The sequence below is a fragment of the Vulpes lagopus genome, chromosome 3 (genome assembly GCF_018345385.1).
Source record: "Vulpes lagopus strain Blue_001 chromosome 3, ASM1834538v1, whole genome shotgun sequence".
Lineage (NCBI taxonomy): Eukaryota > Metazoa > Chordata > Mammalia > Carnivora > Canidae > Vulpes > Vulpes lagopus.
The window spans coordinates 89,690,896-89,713,779 of NC_054826.1; the positions used below are offsets into that span (position 1 = coordinate 89,690,896).

Below are 22,884 nucleotides of genomic sequence, written 5' to 3' on the forward strand. Positions count from 1 at the left end.
TGTTGTTTTATTTCCAACAAGTTCATCACAGATAGGCAAGTTCAGCTATTAAAAAAAAAAAACATAAGAGAAATTAGCCATTTTACTATAACCCATTACTTATTTTTTTATTAATGTTTAAGTACTTAATCTGTACTATATTTCAATGTTGCCAAATGTTCCCTGGTTAAAATAGGCAAGTTTAATTCTAGAATTCTAGTGCTCTCTGTATACAACTACTCAAAACATCTCAAGACACTACCATTGCCTCTGGCCATTTCTTTAGCGTACTTCAACCCAGATTGAATCCTAGCTTTGGAGCAGAATTCACAGGAATCTCAACTGTCAGCAATAGAGATTATTTTTATTCTGTCTTCCCTAATGTGAGTGGGTCAATTGAATTATGCATTCTGTATGCCCAGATTACTTAATAAAAGCCCATTTTTATGGAACTGGATGTGCCCCTCTGGCCTGCCTCCTGGGTGCAGTAGCTTGCCTCTCTGGATTATGGCTTTACTGACTCAGGATAGGTCTTCTTACACAGGAAAGACAGAATTGAATCTCGGACAATTGATCCCCTTGTATTTCCCTTAACTGAAGAGGATATGCTCCTTATATAGCTCTGATGTCTAATCTGGTGTGTTGACTATACCTGCTTTGCTGCATTGAGACAGCTTCTTCACTACATAGTCTTTCAAATCATGGCATGCCCTTTTGGCGATTCACTTGTTCTCTTTGTTTTCCATACTTAGAAATAATCTGAATGATATGTTTAACTGTCTGATATATATTGGTTCATAAGTGTTATTTAAATTTTTAAGTGACATTTTTAATAACTCTCTAACTTGAAACTACAGATTAACAGAAAATTGCAAAGAATACAGAGAGATTCTGTATATACTATGGAGTTTGACCCAATGGCTACATCTTACATAACTATAATACAACATCAGAATCAAGAAATTTAACATCTGTACTGTGTGCATGTATAGCAGCTCAATGTCATTTTATCTCATTTGTAGATTCCTGTAACTACTATCATAGTCAAGATACAGAACTATTCTGTTACCACTAAGATCTCCCTCATGCTGCCCCTTTATAATCACACCCTATGTTGGTAATCCCCAAGACTGTCCCCAGATTTAGTAATTTGATAGAAGGACTCATAAGACTCCTGTACTCCTGACTATGTTTTGTTTTGTTTTAGAGATTTTATTATTTATTTGACAGAAAGAGATAGCATGAGCAGGAAGGAGAGCAGAAGCAGACTCCCCACTGAGCAGGGAGCCTAACACGGTACTTGATCCCAGGACCCTGAGATCATGACCCAAGCCGCAAGTAGAGGCTAAACCAACTGAGCCACGCAAGTGCCCCTCCTGGCTGTGGTTTTGTTGTTATTGTTGTTGTTTTAAGATTTTATTTATTGGGCAGCCCGGGTGGCTCAGCGGGTTGGCGCCACCTTTGGTCCAGGGCATGATCCTGGAGAACAGGGATGGAGTCTCATGTCGGGCTCCCTGCATAGAGCCTGCTTCTCCCTCTGCCTGTATCTTTGACTCTCTCTGTGTGTCTCTCATGAATAAATAAATAAAAATCTTAAAAAAAAAAGATTTTATTTATTCATGAGAAACAAGTAGAGAGAGGCAGAGACATAGGCAGAGGGAGAAACAGATTCCCTGTGAGAAGCCTGATTCAGGACATGATCCCAGGGCCCTGGGATCACGACCTGAGCCAAAGGCAGACACTTTACCACTGAGCCACCCAGGTACCCCCTGGCTGTGTTTTATAGCCAATAAAAGGATACAAAGCAGGAGCAATAAAGGAAAATGGTACACTGAACAGAGTTTGGAGGATACCTGGCATGAGCTTCCAAGAGACTTCTCTCAGTGGAGTCACATGGAGTGCATTTAATCCCCCCCAGTAAGAGATTGTAGCGACATGTGTGAGGTGTTTTCTGTTTGGGAAACTCACTTGAATTGAGGTTTTTTTGAATTCCAGGGGTTTTGTTGGAGGTTGGTCAGACAGGGACAAATACCTTCATGATTGATCATAGTTAATACAATTCTGGACCCCCAGAAAGAAAGCAGGTGTGCACCACACATCACACATTTAAACGAACTGTCTAAACAAGCTGGTATGGTGTAGCTTGAAATTCAAGCTACACAAGCTCCTTGTGTTTTATATAAATACAGGGACACTTCAAGACTTCCATTCCCAGAAGCTGACCAAGAGCCAGTCACATAATGAGCAGGCCTTTCTGAAAGTGTGCATGATGTTTTAGCAACTCAGCCTGCTTAATTAACTCTTTCTCTACCCTTCCTTGTTAGACATGGATAGGATAGAGAGAAATAATGCTGAGCAGTGTGGAGGTGAGAGCTGGGAATATTGGGGGGGGAGGGTATAGATCGAGTGGCCGGGCAGGGGGGGAGGTATGCTACTTTTAGATAGAGTGGCCAGGGAAGGCCTTTCTAGAAGTATGACATGAAAGCTGCGGCCTACATGATGAGAGAGTAGTCACTATGTGAACAGCAGGGCGCACAGCATTCTAGGCATTGGAATAAAAGTGCAAGGGTCCCCAGAAGACAAATGGAAAGGAGGCCTATGTTAGTTTTCTGTTGTTGCCATAACATGTTGCCACAAATTTAGTAGCTTGAAACAACACCCATTCATTATCCCAAAGTTCTAGAAGTCAGAACTGGCGTGCTCAACTTAGGTACTCAAGCATCTCAAGAGGTCAAAATTAAGGAGTCAGCCAGCATGGGCTCCTATCTAGAGGCTATAGGGAAAATCTGCTTCCAGACATACTAGTGCTGGTAGAATTGAAATCCATGTGGTTATAGCAATGAGGCCTTCATTTCTTTGCTGGCTGTCAGCCAGGGTCATTCTTAGCTTCTAGAAGCCACCCATATTTCTTGGCTCATAGTCTTTCTACCTTCAAAGCTGATAGTTCTTTGAATTTCTCTGACTTTCCATTTTGCCCTCCTTTTCTGATTTTTACAGGCATACCTTGTTTTATTGCACTTAGCTTTATTGAGTTTCACAAATATTGCATTTTTTTAAATTGAAGGTTTGTAAGGCAGCCCTACATTGAGCAAATCTGTCAGTGCCACTTTTTCCAATAGCATTTGCTTATTACTTCGTGTTTCTGTGTCACAAAATCTGGTAATTCTTGGAATATTTCAAACATTTTCATTATTGTTATACTGTCTGTGATCAGTGATTAGAACCTGTTGAATGCTCAGGTGGTGGTTAGCATTTTTTATCAATAAAGTGTTTTTTTAATAAAGTATTTTTTTAGCAATAAAGTATTTTCAATTTAAGTTGTGTAATTGTGTCTTTTAGACATAATACTAGTAAACACCTAATAGGCTACAATATAGTATAAACTTAACTTTTTTGTGCACTGGGAAACCAAAACATTTATTTGACTCACTTTATATGACATTTACTTTATTGTGGTAATGTGGGACCTACTCTACAATATCTCCAAGATATACCTGTATTTTAAAAACAACTTTATTGAGGTACCTGTTGGTGCTCAGTTGGTTAAGCATCTGCCTTTGGCTCAGGTCATGGTCCTGGGATCCAGGACCAGTCAGGTTCCCTGCTTGGTGGAGAGTCTGCTTCTCCCTCTCCCTCTGCCCCACCCCTCATGCTTGTGCATGGCTTTCTTTGGTCCTGGGATCGAGCCCCACATGTGGCTCCCTGCTCAGTGGGGAGCTTGCTTGCCCCTTTCCTCCCTGCTTATGCTCACTCTCACTGTCTCTGTCCCTTTCTCTCTCTTTCTCAAATAAACAAATAAAATATTTTTTAAAAAATTTAAAAATTGGGACTCCTGGGTGGTTCAGTGGTTGGGCATCTACCTTCAGCTCAGGACATGATCCCGGGGTTCTGGGATCGAGTCCCACAACGGGCTTCCTGCAGGGAGCCTGCTTCTCCTTCTGCCTGTCTCTGCCTCTCTGTCTCTCTGTGTTTCATGGATAAATAAATAAAATATATTTAAAAAACAAAAGTTAAAAACTTTGAGGTATCATTCACATATCATAAAATTCAGCCAGTTAATTTTTTTTTCTTTTCTTTTTTTTTCTTTTTATTTTTTTTAAATTCAGCCTTAAAATCAAACAGTTCAATGGCAACTATCATGACAGCCAATTCTAGAATATTTTCATCATCTCACAAAGAAACCTCATGCTCTAGCTATTTCCTTTATTCCCATTCTCACCCCCTCAGTCCAAAGTAATTGCTAATCTGCTTTCTGTCTCTATAGCTTTACCTGTTCCAGAGTTTCATACAAAAAGGGGATCATATAATATATGGTCTTTTATCACTGGCTTCTTTCACGCATGTTTTCAAGGTTGATGGTATTGTGGCATATATCAGTACTTAAATCCTTTTTATGACCAAGTAATACTCCATTGCATGGATATACTATGGTTGGTTTATCCATTTATAGTTAATGGACATTTGAGTTATTTCCATCTTTTGGCTATTGTAGATGATGTTATAAACATTTGTTCATAACCCAGGGTGCCTGGGTGGCTTAGTTGTTTAAGTGTCTACCGTCGGCTCAAGTCATGATCCCAGGGCCCTGGGATCCAGCACCAGTCAGGCTCCCTGCCTAGTGGGGAGTCTGCTTCTCATTTTCTCTCTGCCCTGCCCCCCATGCTTGCACATGGCTCTCTCTCCCTTTCAAATAAAGTCTTTGAAAGAAAACATTTGTTACAAGTTTCTTTGTGGACATATGTTTTCATTTCTCTTGGATGTATACTTTGAGTGGAATTGCTGGGTCATATGGTAACTATGTTTAATTGTTTGAGGAGCTGTCAGTTTCTAAAAGCAGCTGCATCCCACAACAGTGTATGAGAGTTCTAATTTCTCCACATCCTTGCTATCACTTATTATTATCTGACTTTTTTTTTTAAAACCATAGCCATCCTCTTGGAGGTGAAATGGTATCTCCTTGTGGATTTTATGTTCACTTCCCTGATGATTAGTGATGTTGAGCATCTTTTCACACGTTAATTGGTATACCTTCTTTGGAGAGTTATACAAGTCCTTTGCTAATTTTTAATTGGATTGTTTTTGTTGTTGTTGAGTTGTAAGAATTCTTTATATATTCTGGATATTACCCTTTAGCAGATAGTTTGCAAATATTTTCTCTTATTGCATACAGGTTGCCTTCTCACTCTGTTGATTGTTTCTTTTTCTGTGCAGAACTTAAGCTTAATATAGTTACATTTGCTTATTTTTCCTTTTGTTGCTTGTGCTACTTTTGGTATCATGTCCAAGAAATTGTTGCCAAATCCAGTGTCATGAAGTTTTCCCCCTATGTTTTCTTTTAGGTGTTTTATAGTTTCATGTGTTACATTTAGGTCTTTAATCCAAAATTACTCCTTTCTTAAAGTGTTCTTTATATTATTGAGAAAGATATAAGAAGTGTTTCTTTAGTATGACTATGCCTACCTGCCTGCCTGCCTTCCTGATGTTTTTATTTTAAGGAATCTCTATACCCAGTGTGGGGCTCAAACCCACAACCCCAAGATCAAGAGTCCCGTGCTTCACCAACTGACCCAGCTAGGTGCCCCAGGAGCTTGTTGGTAGTGATTTTCCCTCCTTCTCTGCCTTATAGCTTGAAGATTATGGACTCATATTTTTGTTGTGCTAATTGCTGTGCTTAATTGTTGTGCTAATGGAAGAATGATAATTCATTTGCAACAACACTTTCTTATTTACTTGATTAGCAGGAAGAAGATGAGCCTTAAGTCTGAACGCCGAGGAATTCATGTGGATCAGTCGGAGCTCCTATGCAAGAAAGGATGCGGTTACTATGGCAACCCTGCTTGGCAGGGTTTCTGCTCCAAATGCTGGAGGGAAGAGTACCACAAAGCAAGGCAGAAACAGATTCAGGAGGATTGGGAACTGGCAGAGCGGTAAAAGGACTTAAAATAGGGGTGTTTTACCAGTGATATTGTTAGATATCCAGCTCTATCATTTTCACAATCCATTTTTCTCTCCTCTTGTGAGCTATTAGCAAGTCAGCTTAATATTAAGAGAAAAGCTTTTTTTTTTTTTATCCCTTTCTTCTCAGCATTTGGTGAATAGCTTTCAGTGATTTCTTCAGTTTTGTCTTTTTCTTTTAATTATTTTGTGTTTAGAGTGTATTAGTCTGAGTTCTCTAACAGGCTTCTCAGAGTAGAAGAATGCAGATACATGTACTTCATAGTGAAGGTTAAATGCAGTAATATCTATGACGTCCCTAGCATAGTGCTCGGCACAGGGCTTTCATCAAGCATCATTTTCCTCATTCTTATAATATATCCAGCATGGCATCTGATGTGGTGATAAACATAATAGTAGAAACTTGTTGATTTGTATACATAGCCCTTGCATTTTGGGATTTTAACTTTTTCTTAAAAATGAGATTAGTCAAAAGTAGTTTATATTATCCAGAAATATGATTATGATAAAAACTAAAAGATGAAATGGCTGATGAGCATAGAGATGAATAAAATACCATGTATGATGTTAATTTTTTGCCAAAACATCCTAGAAACAGTAAAACTTCCAATAAAAGAAAGTCAGACTGAACTTTGACAGCATTTGCTAGTTTTTTATATCTAATCAGCCATATTTGTTGAGTGACTACTTTGCTAGCATCTGTGGTGAACTCAGAGAATTATAATGCATGCTCATTGTTTTCTGTAACTATATGGTCAAAATGAAAATGTAGACAAAGAACATTATTTTATCCAGTTTCCCACTGCACTATTCTCAGTAGCTGATCCTATTTCATGAGAAAGTGGAGGTCACTAGGCATGAATTTTAGCTTTCTCCCCTCTCCACAGCAAAATGTACTAATATCTTTATGTTAACTTCTGTTTTGTCTCAGAGAGAGGTGTGTCCCTATTCCATTCTCAGACTAACACTTCTAAGCTGTGATTTCCTTGCTGTTTCTTACTGCTTCCATTTGCGACCTTGCTTGAGATTTTCTATAGCACTGTTTCTCGTAAGAATCACCTGGAAACCTTATGAAAAGAGGCATCACTGGACCTCACCTCAGAGACTCTGATTTTAATAGGGTGGGAGTGAAGTTTGAGAATTTGCATTTCTCACAAGTTCACAGATAATACTGCTGGGATCACCATATAGAGCCATTGTTCTATGGACAGCCTTTGAGATTTATTATAAATACCTCAAATTAAGCTCATCCTAGGCCAAATTTATCGTTTTTATTTACTCTAAATCCTCAGTCCCGACGTTTTCTCCTACCTGTCCTTCATCCTGTGTCAATTAATGGCATCATAGTTTTATTCAGTTGGCTAAAAACCATTAGAATCATTCTTAATTTCTCCTTTACCTCCCACATTGTCTGTAACTGAGTGATAAGTGGAACTTATTCCAGCTCAGAGAAGTCTTTTGAATTTCACCCTTTCTCAGTTTCCAGGTCCTTATTTTCTCTCACTTAAATCTTTGTATTCTTAATTATTGCCCCTGAGGTTATCACATAGCTACCTGCATTACTTTTCTAAAACACAGATCTGATAATGGCAATTTATTGGATTTACAGTCTTTCTTGGTCCCCACCACATGATGAAATCGAGGATTATAATGGATTTGGCATTCAAGGTTTCTTACCCTGGTCACACCATCAGTGACCATGCTGAACTTGGTCCACAAAAGAAACCACATGCCTTCACATTTTTAGTTCCCTCTCCGTGGAATGTCCTTTCGCTCAGAGGAACCCTGTTCATCTCTTCAGCCTAAATGTGACCATTGTAAAGCCTTGGGCTTCTCCAGCAGATTGAGTTGTTCTTCCCTATGTTCTCACGGCAGTCAGGTTTTACTCTCTACTGGAGGAGCTATCACATTATATGGTAATTATTTACTTATCTTTTTCTCCTTTTCAACCTTGAGCTTGTTAGGGAAAATGACTAGAGTTTAGTTATTTTATGTAACCTTAGTTACATTTAGTTAGTTACAATGAATGAATATGATCCATGGAGAAGATCCCTTTTGAAGTCTAGCATCATGGAGGGATAGTTTCTTATCATACACCTCAGACCTATTTGGTGTGTTTAGGCGCCAGTTCTAAAAATTTTAGATCCCCTTGCAATTCACTGAGTAATAATTTCAGATACAAGGAAAACTTAGAGGATGTGTGGCTCATTCTTAATCCTCTCTTGAATTGCAGACTTCAACGGGAGGAGGAAGAGGCTTTTGCCAGCAGTCAGAGCAGCCAAGGGGCCCAATCCCTCACATTTTCCAAGTTTGAAGAAAAGAAAACGAACGAGAAGACCCGCAAGGTTACCACAGTGAAGAAATTCTTTAGTGCTTCATCCAGGGTTGGATCAAAAAAGGGTAATTTTCTTTCCTCTCTGCTCAAATGAGATACAGAATAGATCCACAGTGCCTGTGGGCTCTGCTTTTTAATAACTGTAAGCCTTTAGGGCATAGCAACCCAGATTTGAAACTGAAATGGGATTTAAGGGTTAGAAAATATATAAAATTGAAAATCTTCTTTGATCAGAGGTCCTTGTGTGTTGGAGAAGCTTGTTTATTACTCTGTAGGAGTAATAAAGAGAATTGAAATAATGTAGTTTTGTTTATAAAATATATTATCATCCAAATATAGATCTTTTTGGATGTTTTATTTTTTTGTGCCTTTAATTTTTGGATTCTGGTTTATTCTCCTTTGTATAATAGCCTTACTAAACATAACTTATTAGAAATGACTATATCTAGGCTTAAGGTTATGTAAAAAAGAGGTTTTCTGAGTGCTTGAGAGAGCTTGCATCGTGAAGAAATATATAGAGAACACATAGGAATAGGCTGGCTTTGAGCTTTTGGAAGGGTGAAAGTAACCCGTAGTAGATATTTTCTAGAGCATAGATTTGTATGTACATTATCTTTTTTGTCTGCTTCTTAAAATGCTACCTAGCAGAAAGATTCTCATCAAAGTTAAATATGTTCTAACCAGTCAGCAGATGGGCTAGTTGAAGTGGCCTAGCTGGAAGCAAGAAAGAATGTCTGTTGTTAGGACTTAGTCTTTGAACCTTTATGTTGGTAGTCAGAGTTATGCAGTAAATTTGAAATGGTGATGGAGATGGGGCTGATGCTATCAGAAGAGATGTTTTGGATAAACCCCATCACCTCAGGTAGTTGTCAGGAATTTTTTTTTTGTCTGCCTGAAGATAGTGAAATGAACAATAATATCACACCTTAAGATCTTTGCTGGTCTTTCAGATTTAATGGCTGCTGTTTTGTCTTATTAAAAGGAGAAGTTACTTCTCAAAACACATTTCTTCTCTTTAATAATGCAAACCTTTAAATAATCTTTTTGTTCACATGATTAATTTGAAATTGTTTCTTGGTTGGCTGTCACTCCTAGCAGTTTTTTCTATTGTAATTAGAGGATAATCACTACCTGTTAGAATTAAATTCAGAATGAATCTGGCTCATGATCTTTTTTTTAGGAGGTAGTGTAGCATGGTGGTTAAGAGCGTAAACTTTGGAGTCTCCTTGTTTGAGTCTCAGTTCTGTAGTTTAATAGCTGTTGTGACCTTGAGTAAGTTAATCTCTTTAAGCTCTCTGTTTTGAGGGGCAGTAATACCTGCTGTAGGAATGTCTTAAGAATTAAATGAGCTGATGCAATTAAAAGCATTCAGCACAGCACCTGACAAACATAGTAAGTCTCCAATAAATGGTAGCTATTTATTTATTTATTTATTTATTTATTTATTTATTTATTTAAAAAGATTTTACTTATTTATTCATGAGACACTGAGAGAGAGAGGCGGGTGGGCAGAGACACAGGCAGGGGGAGAAGCAGGCTCCATGCAGGGAGCCCAATGTGGGACTTGATCCCGGGCCTCCAGAATCATGCCCTGGGCCGAAGGCAGATGCTCAACCACTGAGCCACCAGGGCTCCTAAATGTTAGCTATTTAAAAATACAAGTTGTGGGATCCCTGGGTGGCGCAGCGGTTTGGCGCCTGCCTTTGGCCCAGGGCGCGATCCTGGAGACCCGGGATCGAGTCCCATATCGGGCTCCCGGTGCATGGAGCCTGCTTCTCCCTCCGCCTGTGTCTCTGCCTCTCTCTCTCTCTGTGACTATCATAAATAAATAAAAATTAAAAATTTAAAAAAAAAATAAATAAATAAATAAAATAAAAATAAAAATACAAGTTGTTTTCCTGGTAGTATAAGCTCTACTAGTAAGGATCTCAGGGGTATTAAGGTCATTTATTCCTGTTTAGCTTAAATTATGTTTCTTGCTTTGGGGAAGTTCTCATTAACCTTAGGAAATTATGATATACAATGAAGTGGTAAAATATGAAATGGTGTAGAAGTTATAAAACCAATGGCTCTAACTGCCTCATTTTATAAATGACAGTATGAAATCCCATAAATATTAGGTAACTTACTCAAAGTCATATATTGTGTTGTAGATTAGAACTCAAGTCCCCTAACTCCTGGCTCCATTTTTTTCCATTATATTCCTTGACCTCTTGTAAATACGTGTGTGTGTGTGTGTGTGTGTGTGTGTGTGTATCTGTATCTGTATGTGCATCTATATCTGTGGATAGATACTTGATGAGGTGTCTGTTACTGAAGTAGATTACATTCTTACATTCAGTGCCTATCCTTGGTACTTTTAAAAAATTGTATCCTAAGAATATCTGTATAATATGCATTATATTATGAAAGAAGATTTGTACTTTAAAAGAGACAATTCCAAGTTGTTTTTATTTTAAAAAATTGTATTGGTATACTTCTTAGCTGCTTTTCTTTTCAAGTGGTAGACTGTTACCTTAGATTTTAATCTTTAGTTGTTTTGGTCTATAGAAATCATAGGGAGATAAAGACCTCAAAGTATTGAAAAAAATTTAGGTATATTAGAAAATAAGATCCTATTTGATCTTTGTAGACTACTTCTATAACTTTGCTAGATGAACTTTGCATTTCAGACTGATTATTTGGTCTTTGCCTGTTGGATAAGGTTGCCTGTACTACAAGTGGTTTTAATTTATTGATTCTCAACTAAAACAAGCCTTTTGTATTCTGTATCCTCTGTTTTACTCATTAATATGTGATGCCTTTGCTCTTGATATTTTTCTTGCTTCTATCCGTGGCATGAAAGAAAGCTCTTAAACCAAGGCAGGTTGGTAGTAAACAGAACATAAATATAGCCTTCTAAGGAGTTTGAAGAATTGTAGTATCCTGTTAAGAGTTGGATGCCCTTCAGAAAAGGTTAATGGAATAGTTTTATTAAAGACTCCATTTACTTACAGTTTTTAATTTTCCAAAGTAAGGTTGAGAGAGCTATTATAACTTAATAGAGTAAGTCATAGTTGGTTGGCCATGTTGAAATACTTGCTGATTCATTTTGAAAGCCCTTTTTCTTTTAGAGCTCAAGTAGACTGTTGTTGCCCTGAATAGAATCTTACATGCGTCTTTCACAAACTAATCTAAAGGCAGTGCTCATAGGAAGACTATCTTTTCTTTTTTTTTAGAGTTAAAATACCAATTTTTCCAACCAGACCTTAGATTCTAAATACTAAGATTCACTAAAGTGAACTCCTCAGGGTTCCTTGGAGAAAAGACTGATTCAGGGGCTGGAGCAGGGAAAGAAGGGCTGCTCAAAATTTGGGGACATGTCAAAGGCCCAGAAGCTAGCTTCTGTGGATTCCCACTGGCCAAATTTGAGTATTAAATAAGGACAATAAATGGAATATAGCTGACTGAATAAAATAATCCATTATTCCTTTCAACTAATAAAATAGATACATGATTAAAGGAGAAGAGAAAGCTCTCTTTTTTTTTTTTTTTAAGATTTATTATTTATTAGAGAGAGAGTTCTCGAGAGTGGGGGGTGGGGGACAGAAGGAGATGGAGAGAGAATCTTGAACAGACTCCCTGCTGAGCAGGTGAGCACAGAGCCAGCTGGGAATAAAGATGCAGATGCAGGGCTACATTTCATGACCCTGAGATCATGACCTGAGCTGAAATCAAGAGTTAGATCCTTAACCAACTGAGCCACCCAGGTGCCCAGAGAAAACTCTTTTGACTAATAAATATGGAAGGAGTGATAGAGATAGGAAATCACCATTTTGCAATCATTGCAGTAAGAATTGATTCAGGCAAATTTCATCAATCATTGTTAAATCTGGGGTGAGAGGAGAGTTTCTTAAGGAGCAAATTATGGATATCATCTCAAAATAACTCCGACAGCAAATTAATTAATTACAAATAGGGAAATGGTAACTATGTAATTATGGGAAATGGACTTTATATACCTCCAGTTATAATACTTTGAGAACGTACCATGAATTATGTAATATTCAAGCTGAGAAGTTATAACCCAAATCCAGTCATGAGTAAACAGCAGAGAAACCCATATTGAAGGGTTTTCAATAAAATGATTTGCCTGTATTCTTTAAAATTGTCAATATTATGAAAATAAAGGAAGGCTAGGAGTCCTTAGAGGTTAAAGGAGACGAAGTTTATGTGACCACCAAGTGAAGATGTGACCCTCAGTTGGATCCTGTGTAAGGAAAAAACCCACAGCACTTTTTTTCAGGAACTATACCATAGTAATGTAAAAGCGTATCCTTGTTATTAAGAAGCACTCATATTAAGGGATAAAGAGTATGATATATATAATTTACCTGAAATTTTTATTTATTTATTTATTTATTTAAAAAAAGATTTTATTTATTTATTCATGAGAGACACACAGAGAGAGAGAGGCAGAGACACAGGCAGAGGGAGAAGCAGGCTCCAAGCAGGGAAGCTGATGTGGGACTCGATCCCTGGTCTCCAGGATCAGGTACTGGGCCAAAGGAGGCACTAAACTGCTGAGCCACCCAGGCTGCCCATTACCTGAAAAATTCATTCATTCATTCATTCATTCATTCATTCATTTTATTTTTTTATTTTTTTTTAATTTTTATTTATTTATGATAGTCACAGAGAGAGAGAGAGAGAGAGAGGCAGAGACACAGGCAGAGGGAGAAGCAGGCTCCATGCACCGGGAGCCCAAAGTGGGATTCGATCCTGGGTCTCCAGGATTGCGCCCTGGGCCAAAGGCAGGCGCCAAACCGCTGCGCCACCCAGGGATCCCCATTCATTCATTTTAAAGATTTATTTATTTATGAGAGAGAGAGAGAGAGAGAGAGAGAGAGGCAGAGACACAGGCAGAGGGAGAAGCAGGCTCCATGCTGGGAGCCAGACGCAGGACTCAATCCCGGGACTCCAGAATCGCGCCCTGGGCCAAAGGCAGGCACTAAACCGCTGAGCCACCCAGGGATCCCCTACCTGAAAAATTTAGAAAAACTTAGTAAAATGTTATAATTTCATGAATCTGAGTAAAGGGTATAAAGAGATTATTTTTTTAAAGATGTATTTATTTTTAGAGAGAGAGAGGGATAGAATCTCCCGCAGATTCCCCACTGAGTTAGAACCCCAGCCAAGGAGCTTGATTACAAGCTCCTTGTAATCAAGGACCCTGAGATCATGACCCAAGCCAAAACCAAAAGTCGGACACTTAATCTCTGAACCACCCAAGTGTTCCTAAGGAAATTCTTTGTGTCAGTCTGGCAGCTTTTCTGTAAATTTGATATTATTTCAAAATAAGACTTAAAACCTTAATCCTCCAGCATTCAGTGCTGTCCCAAGACCTGAACTTTACATGTTAATTAAGTAGAAGCATAGTGTTGATTACATCATCTGAAGGATAACTAATGAATTGCTACTTTAATCATGAGGGCCACTTTGGCATTTAGATGAAACTGAGGTAATGATTCCCCAAGTTGAATTTAGAACTGATTTTATAAGTGTGACTATTTTCTGACTTTCCTTGGTAAGGACTGTGAGAAATTTTTTCCCTGTACGGCATATTTGGTGTCTTTTATTCTTTGACACCAACTGGGTGGCCAAGAATTCAGTCTTTTTTCTAACACTAACTACCCAGAGTGAGCACGAACTTCACAGCCCAAAACCCACGGTCAAGGGCTCAGTCCCACAAGACTGCCCCTACCCCAGACACACCTCAGGAATCGGGGCACCCGTACTTCTAACCAACCAGCTATAAGTCAATAATTCCTACAAGGCTCTCCTCGGGTTTGACAATTTGTTAGAATGACTTACAGAACTCAGGAAAATACTTTAATTATACTTATAGTTTATTACAAAGACTACAACACAGGAATAAGCAAATGGAAGAGACGCAGAGAGCAAGGGGGGGCCTACCAAGCTATCATGCCCTCTGTGGGCCATACACCAATGTGGAACTCCACAAACCTAATCATTTAGGGTTTTTTTTTTTTTTTTTTTTTTTTTTTGTTAAAGATTTTATTTATTTATTTACGAGAGACATAGGCAGAGAGAGAAGCAGGCTCCCTGCAGGGAGCCCAATGTGAAACTCGATCCTCCATGACCCCAGGCCCAGTCCCTGAGCCAAAGGCAGACACTCAACCACTGAGCCACCCAGGCATCCCAATTTAGGGGTTTTTAAGGCAGCTTCGGTTCATAAGCATGACTGATTAAATCATTAATTGTCTGTAGTTATGGAAAATTCTTTAATGATACCTGTAAATATTACCATTATAATACAAAAGCATATATTATTCTGCTTGGAAGGCTTTATTTTTTGTTATTACTTTTTGAAGTTTTTATTTTTATTTTTTTAAGATTTTATTTATTTATTCATGAGAGACACAGAGAGAGAGAGAGGCAGAGACACAGGTAGAGGAAGAAACAGGCTCCATGCAGGAAACCCGACATGGGACTCGATCCTGGGTCTCTCCAGGATCATGCCCTGGACTGAAGGCGGCACTAAAACGCTGAGCCACCCAGGCTGCCCTATTTTTATTTATTTTTTAAGATTTTATTTATTATTTGACAGAGAAGGCATGAATAGTGGGGGGGGAGAGAGAGAGGGAGGAGCAGATTCCCTACTGAGCAGGGGTCCTGATACAGGACTCTATCCCAGGACCCTGAGATCTGTTAAGGCAGATGCTTAACAGACTGAGCCACCCCAGTGCCCCTTAAGTTTTTATTTAAATTCCAATTAGTTAACATACAGTGTAATATTAGTTTCAGATATACAATCTAGTGATTTAACACTTCTGTATACACCCTGTGCTCATCATCGCAAATGCACTCTTCAATCCCTGTCACATGTTTTAACCCCTCCTCCCACCCACCTCCCCTCTGGTAACCATCAGTTCTCTATAGTTAAGAGTCTGTTTCTCTCTCTCTCTCTTTTTCCCCTTTGCTCATTTGTTTTGTTTCTTAAATTGCTCATATAAGGGAAGTTATATGGTATTTGTCTTTCTCTGACTGACTTATTTAACATGATACTCTCTAGCTCCGTTGTTGATGTCTTGCAAATGGCAAGATTTCATTTTTTTTTTTATGGCTGAGTAATATTCCATTGTGTATACACCACATCTTATCCACTCATCAGTCAGTGGACATTTGGGCTATTTCCATAATTTGGCTGTTGTAGATAATGCTACTGTAAATATCAGGATGCATATATTCCTTTGAATTAGCATTTTTGTATTCTTTGGGTAGTGTGATTGTTGGATTGCAAGGTATAGTTCTATTTTTAACTTCTTTTTTTTTTTTTTTTCTAAGATTTTATTTATTCAGGGCAGCCCCGGTGGCGCAGCGGTTTAGCGCTGCCTGCAGCCCGGGGCGTGATCCTGGAGACCCGGGATCGAGTCCCACGTTGGGCTCTCTGCATGGAGCCTACTTCTCCCTCTGCCTGTGTCTCTGCCTCTCTCTCTCTTTCTCTGCATCTCTATGAATAAATAAAATCTTTTTTTTTTTTAAGATTTTATTTATTTACTCAGACACACACAGAGAGAGAGACAGAGACAGAGAGGCAGAGACACAGGCAGAGAGGGGAGCAGGCTCCATGCAGGGAGCCCGACGTGGGACTTGATCCCGGGTCTCCAGGATCGTGCCCTGGGCCCAAGGCAGCGCTAAACCGCTGAGCCACCCCGGCTGCCCTAAATAAATAAAATCTTTAAAAAAAAAAGATTTTATTTATTCATGAGAGACACAGAGAGAGAGAGAGAGAGACAGGCAGAGGGAGAAGCAGGCTCCCTGCTCCATTCTGAGAACGGAGAATCTCAGCCAAACTCCATTCTTGAGTGCGGAGCCTGTCACGGAGCTCCATCTCATGACCCCAAGATCATGACCTGAGCTGAAATCAGAGTTGCACCCTTAACCAACTGAGCCACGCAGGCTCCTCAGACAGTTTTTAAACTGAGTGTGTAGATAGGGAATGAAATACTCAATACTCATAGCAGACTGTTTATGCTTGAAATTAGTATTACTTATATAATATATATACATATAGCATTTATTTGTAAATTATGTAATGTACTTTCTACATTAAAATTTTCTGTATTAAAGTTGAAGAGCAAGCAATCGCCATCTAGATCCTAGCCAAAATATGATATAAGGGAAGTTATTCTTTTCTGTCTTTCCTTCTGAACACCCACTGGCTATCCAAAATGGCCTCATCTTCTTCTGTACCTGAACTCTGCCTCTCTCAGTTTCCACTCTGTAATCCAGACTTCAAACTTCTGATCTTTTATTGGGAGGTTGGTTTTTAGGAAGGTCAGAGAGAAACAGCCAACTGTTAATTTTAATAATTTGTACTAACTAATAACTAGAGAGCAGAAGTAACCTTTTTTTTTTTTAAGATTTTATTTATTTGCGAGAGACACACAGAGAGAGAGACAGGCAGAGATACAGGCAGAAGGAGAAGCAGGCTTCCCGCAAGGAGCCCAATATGGGACTCAATCCTGGCCCTCGGGGTCACACCCTGAGCCAAAGGCAGTCACCCAACCGCTGAGTCACCCAAGGTGTCCCCAGTATTAGTCTTGATTTACTTTTTTCTTTTGTAATTTAAGATTTTAATTATTATTGTTTTTAAGATTCTGTTTATTTGAGAGAGTGAAAGCATGCACACAGGGAACAGCGGAGGGGGAGGTAGAGAACAAGCAGGAGAGGGACCAGCAGACTACACTGAGTGTAGAGCCTGTCACGGAGCTTGATTGCAGGACCCTGAGATCATGACCTAAGCAGAAACCAAAAGTCCAACACTCAACCAACAGAGCTACCCAGGTGCCCCTAAGATTTTATTTTATTTTTTAAGAGCAGTTTTAGATTCACAGTAAAATTGAAAAGAGGTTGCAGAGATTTCCCATATGTTCCTTGCCCCCACACATGCACAGCCTTTTCCATTATCAGCATCCTGCACCAGAATGTTAAGTTTTGTGTTACAATTAGTAAACCTACATTGACACATCATTATCATCCATAGTCCATATTTTACATTAGGGTTCATTCAATCTTGGTGTTATATATTTTATGGATTTGGACAAATGTATAATGGCATGTACCCACCATTATGGTATCATACAGGATATCTTTTATTTTTAAAAGATTTTTATTCATTTATTCATGAGAGACACAGAGAGAGGCAGAGACACAGGCAGAGGGAGAAAAGCAGGCTCCTTGCAGGGATCCCAATGCGGGACTTGATCCCAGGACCCCAGGATCATGACCTGAGCCAAAGGCAGATGCTCAACTGCTGAGCTACACAGGTGCCCCTTCATTTACATTTTGAAAGGATTTCTAAAGTCATTATCCGTCTTTGGATAAAAGTATTTGTTGGAGGGAAGAGTATGCAGAAGCAAAGCAGTAAAGGGATGGCTAATGTTTCCCTACCCTTAACTGGCCTACAGACCTCCAAGTCACAGGGATTGGTGTTCCTTTGAAGAGTCTTCAGTCCTCTCTTTGGCATGCAGAGTTAATTACAGCATAGTGAAGAGCTTGGGCTTTGGAGTCAAGGCACATAGACCTGGGTTCAAATTCTAGCCTTTACCACTTAAGAAACTGCAACATTATGTAAGTTACTTAATAGGCTTGAATAAGGCCTCATTTTCCTCATTTGTAAGCATCATAAATGTACCACTGTGTAGAGTGGTGAGGATTACACAAGAAAAACTGTAAAAATACTTAGCACGTAATAAACATTCACTATATGTAAATTATCTTTTTGTTGTTGTTAGATTGAATGGGCATTCTTTTTTGTTGAGTGAAGAGTTCTATATATGTTATCTAGGTCAAGCTGGTTGATAGCATCGCTCAGGTGTTCTATCCTTACTAATATTTTTTGTCACCTATAACATCAGTTACCCAAAAGAATATTGAAACCTCCAACTGAAATTATGGATTTTTAATTTTTCCTTTCAGTTCTCTCCATTTGTGCTTCCTTTATTTTTTTTTTTAATTTGTGCTTTATTTATGTTGAAGCTGCGTTATTAGGTGCATACACATTTAGTATTGCTATGTCTTCTTGAAGAATTAACCCCTTTTTCATTGGCAGATTCTCCTCTTTATCCTTGGTAATATTCCATGTTCAGAAATTTACTTTTTCCAATATTTGATATGACTATTCCAGCTCTTTTTGATTGTTTGGATGGCATATCCTTTTTGTTTCTTCAGTTTTTAATGTATCTGTGTCTTTATATTTAAAGTGGATTTCTGGGGATTCCTGGGTGGCTCAGCAGTTCAGCGCCTGCCTTTGGCCCAGGGCGTGATCCTGGATCCCTGGGATCGAGTCCCACGTCGGGCTCCCGCATGGAGCCTGCTTCCCCCTCTGCCTGTGTCTCTGCCTCTCTCTCTCTCTCTCTCTCTCTCTCTATCATGAATAAATAAATAAAATCTTTAAAAAAAATAATAAAGTGGATTTCTTTTTTTTTTTTAAGATATTTATTTATTTGAGAGGGAGAGAGTACAAGTGGGGTGGAGAGGGAGGAAATGCAGAGGGAAAGGGTGAAGTGGATACCTCATTGAGCAGTGAGCCATGGGGCTCGATCCTAGGACCCTGGGATCATGACCTGAGCTGAAAGCAGATGCTTAATTGACTGAGCCACCCAGGTGCACCTAAAGCAGATTTCTTACAAGATATATAGGGATCATGGACTATTTAGTTTACTTATATTGGACTGTTTAGGCTGTTTATATTTATTGAAATTTTTGATAATATGGTACTAAAACTTAGCATCTTGGTCCTTGTCTTCTATTTATCCCATCTGGACTTAGTTATCTCCTCTTTTCCTACCTTTTTATTTATTTATTTTTTGAGATTATTATTTTTTTAATTTTTTATTTTTTTATGATAGTCACACACAGAGAGAGAGAGAGGCAGAGACACAGGCAGAGGGAGAAGCAGGCTCCATGCACCGGGAGCCTGACATGGGATTCGATCCCGGGTCTCCAGGATCACGCCCTGGGCCAAAGGCAGGCGCCAAACTGCTGCGCCACCCAGGGATCCCCTTTGAGATTATTTTTTATGATTACATCTTTATTTTCACTATTGGCTTATTAGATGTACCTCTTTTTTTTTTTAAGTGGCTGTTTTGAGGTTTAAAAAAATGTCTTAACTACTCTATATTCATAGTGTTATACCAGTTTATGTATTAGAATCTTACCAATAGTATTCTTAGATTTCTTCCTCCCATTCTTTGTGCTATTATTGTCCTACATTTTACTTATACATAGGATATAAATCCCACAATCCATTATTATTAATTTAGCTTTAAACAATTATCGTCTAAATTTTTTTTTTTAATGAGAAAATGTTTTTTATATTTGCCATTGCTGATGTTCTTTGTTCCTGGCTGTTGGGAAATGAATTATTCCCATTTCCCCCATCTATCTCCAGTATCTGCAAACCATTATTTCATGTATTTTGTCTGATTTTCTAGTTGTTAAGGTAGTAAGGTAAATCCAATCCCTATTACTCCATCATGATTAGGAGTGGAAGTACCAGTTTGAGTGAAGGATTAAACGCTTTAAGTATTAATGAATTTTTTCTAATCATACAGGATGTCAAGAAAAATTTTTGGTTTTCCATATTGGTAAAAAATGTTTCAGGAAGTATGTGGCCAATTTATAAGTTGAATTGTACTCTATTTATTTGCTTAGAAAATAAGTAGTACATTCAGATGGCTCAAAATGTGTATAGTCCCTCACCCATATAGTTTCTAGCCACTATGACCATTGTTTTCCCATATTCAGACAGACTTTATCATTAGTTTCTGATGTGTTCTTATGTTCTTTTATTTTCATTTATAAACACATAAAATTTTATTACATATATTCTGCTCTACATAATATCCCATTTTATGGATTAAACTACAATTTAGTCCCTTTTTAGTCTTCTCTTGTTATAAGTAGTACTAAAATGAGTGGCCTTGTACATATTTCATTTTGTGCATGTGCAGTTAATTTTTGAGAAATTGGGTCATAGGATAAATGTATTTTTAATTTTGATGATTATTGCCAAGTTGTACTCCATTGCATTTATATCATTTTATACTCTCACCTCCATAGTATGAGAGTGCTTCCTCCTCAGCATATCTTCATTAACATCAGATGAAGATTTTTGTCTGTTCAAATTTTTAAAACAGCATGTCATTTAGTTTTAAGTTGTGTGTTTATTATCATGACGGAGATAGAGCATGTTTCCTGTGGTTAAGATCCAATTATGTTTCCTTTCTGTGCACTGTTAGAATTCTTTACCCATTTTCCTGTTGAACTGTTAGATTTTTTCTCTTCTTTTTTTTTTTATGATTTATTTATTTATTTGAGAGAGAGAGAGAGTGCTTGTGAATGGTGGGGGTAGAGGCAAAGGGAGAGGGAAAGAGAATCCTCAAGCAGACTCCTTGCTGAGGGTGGAGCCCTATGTGGGGCTCAGTCCCAGGACCCTGAGGTTATGACCTGAGCTGAAATCAAGAATCAGCTGCTTAACCAACTGAGCCACCCAGATGCCCCAGACTTTTTTCTTCTTTATAGGACTTCTTTTACATTAAGAAAAGTAGCTCTTTGTGATATAGCTTATAAGTATTTTTTCCAGTTTGTTGTATGACTTAGACCAGTAGTATTTTTAGCTACACATAGAGCGGTTTTGTATGTGTGTTTTTCTTTTAGTATATGTGCTGCTGAAGCAAGCACATTTTTTTTTCTTTTAATGTGATTTTAGGGCTTGTACAGTTTGAATCATAGGATACATCTGATAATTTGAAAGATATGCAAATACTTCATTTAGAAAGATAACTATAAAGAGCAACTTTATTCTGCTAACTACTTAATAGTATAGCTTGCGAGGAGAAAGGGTGTTTTTGCTTTACTTTGAACATAAGTCTAACAGGTATCTCATAGTTTGATAATCAGTTATGTAATAATGAGAGAGAGATGGAATCTTTACCATAGTTAATAGTATATTCTTTTAGGTAGTCTAATATGTTTATGTACATGTGTCTCTTGAATAATCCAGTCTTTTATAAAGATTATATTTATTATTTATTAGAGCATCAACGGTAGAGGGAGAGGGAGAAATGAGCTCCCTGCTGAGCAAGGAGCGTGATGTGGAGCTCGATCCCAGGACCCTGAGATCCTGACCTGAGACGAAGGCAGACGCTTTAACCAATGGAGCCACCTAGGTGCTCCTTGAATAATCCAGTCTTCCCTTAAAATTTTAGTGCAGCGTCATCATTAAAATGTATCACAGGAAAAAAAAAAAATGTATCACAGGTACTATAAAGTTCAAAAAGTGGAATTATAAGAAGTTACTCTGAGAAAGCAGGTAATAAGTTGATTTCATACCTTCAAAAGATACTTTGTCTTCTTACTTATCTTTCTTTTTGTATAAGAAAGAACTTGTGAAGTTATGAGGTAATTTAATTTGTTACAGTTATTGAATTAGCACAGTTCAAAATGAGGAGGCTTGGAATGTGATCAGAGATCAGATGGTAGTTCGTGCTGTCCAAGAGCACTTAACTTTATTTCAACACCCTTATCTTTGTTCTATAAAGGTCCCATTTTACTTTCAGTGTATTAATTTGAAGAGGGGAAAGAGTTGTGCGGCCACTGAGTAGACAGCGTTTTATTTGTTTCGCTTTCCTCTTTGCTATATGTTCTGTCATGATTACTGTGCTACTTTTTGATATATTCTTTTACTTTGAGCAGTATCGCTTGAAAGCTGACTAGTGGGTAAATAATTGTTAGTCTCCATATAGAGTAGCCTTGTTGACAAGTAGAATGGATTTGGAGGATTATTTATTTATTATTATTTTATTTATTATTATTATTTTTTAGTTATTTAACATCTTATAAGTAACCTAACATTTTTGTGCTTCTACTGATTGTTATTTTACTTATTGACTAATTTTGTAACTCGTGCAGTTTTTGAGAAAGTTCAAGATAGTGGTGCTATTTCAGTATTTACAATTAAGTATGTAGATCAAAGCATGATATATTTTGGCTAAGAAAATATTAGTAGAGTAACTTTTATTTGAATGGGAATATATATATATAGTTTTATCTGCTTGTAACTCCTAGTCATAAAATAGATTTAGCTCACTTTAAGTTGTCCAAATATTTAAACATAAAGCAATTTAAATTCAAGTTTAACTTTGATTAAGTGTAATTTAAATAATCTTAAGTTACATACTTAAAGTAATTCCATGCATGGATCTTCTGTGTAATAAAACTCATTATGTTTAATTTTCCCAGCAGAAATTCAGGAAGCAAAAGCTCCCAGTCCTTCCATAAACCGGCAAACCAGCATTGAAACGGATAGAGTGTCTAAAGAGTTCATAGAATTTCTCAAGACCTTCCACAAGACAGGCCAAGAAATCTATAAGCAGACCAAGATGTTTTTGGAAGCAATGCATTACAAAAGGGTAGGTTGATAGTAACCACTTAGAAACATAGAATTTTGATTTTAGGATAGGTCTTAGAGATAATCTAGTGTAACTTTGTCATTTTATACCTGGGAAAATCAAAACCCTGAGATGTTACTTACCTAAGAAATGTCA

General features: G+C 37.9%; 1 protein-coding gene across 4 annotated transcripts in view; it reads left to right on the top strand.

Moving 5' to 3' along the window:
• RABGEF1 (RAB guanine nucleotide exchange factor 1) overlaps positions 1-22,884 on the top strand; it is a 68,276-nt gene that overhangs the window by 17,833 nt on the left and 27,559 nt on the right. The window contains exons 2-4 of one of the 4 annotated variants that reach the window (XM_041747878.1): positions 5,718-5,906; positions 8,168-8,334; positions 22,580-22,749. In XM_041747878.1, the coding sequence (XP_041603812.1) occupies positions 5,728-5,906; positions 8,168-8,334; positions 22,580-22,749 (516 nt within the window). In that variant the 5' untranslated portion in view covers positions 5,718-5,727. Of the gene's footprint in view, positions 1-5,717; positions 5,907-8,167; positions 8,335-21,949; positions 22,058-22,579; positions 22,750-22,884 lie in introns of those variants that run through there. The other 3 variants (XM_041747880.1, XM_041747879.1, XM_041747881.1) reach the window with 3 other exon arrangements.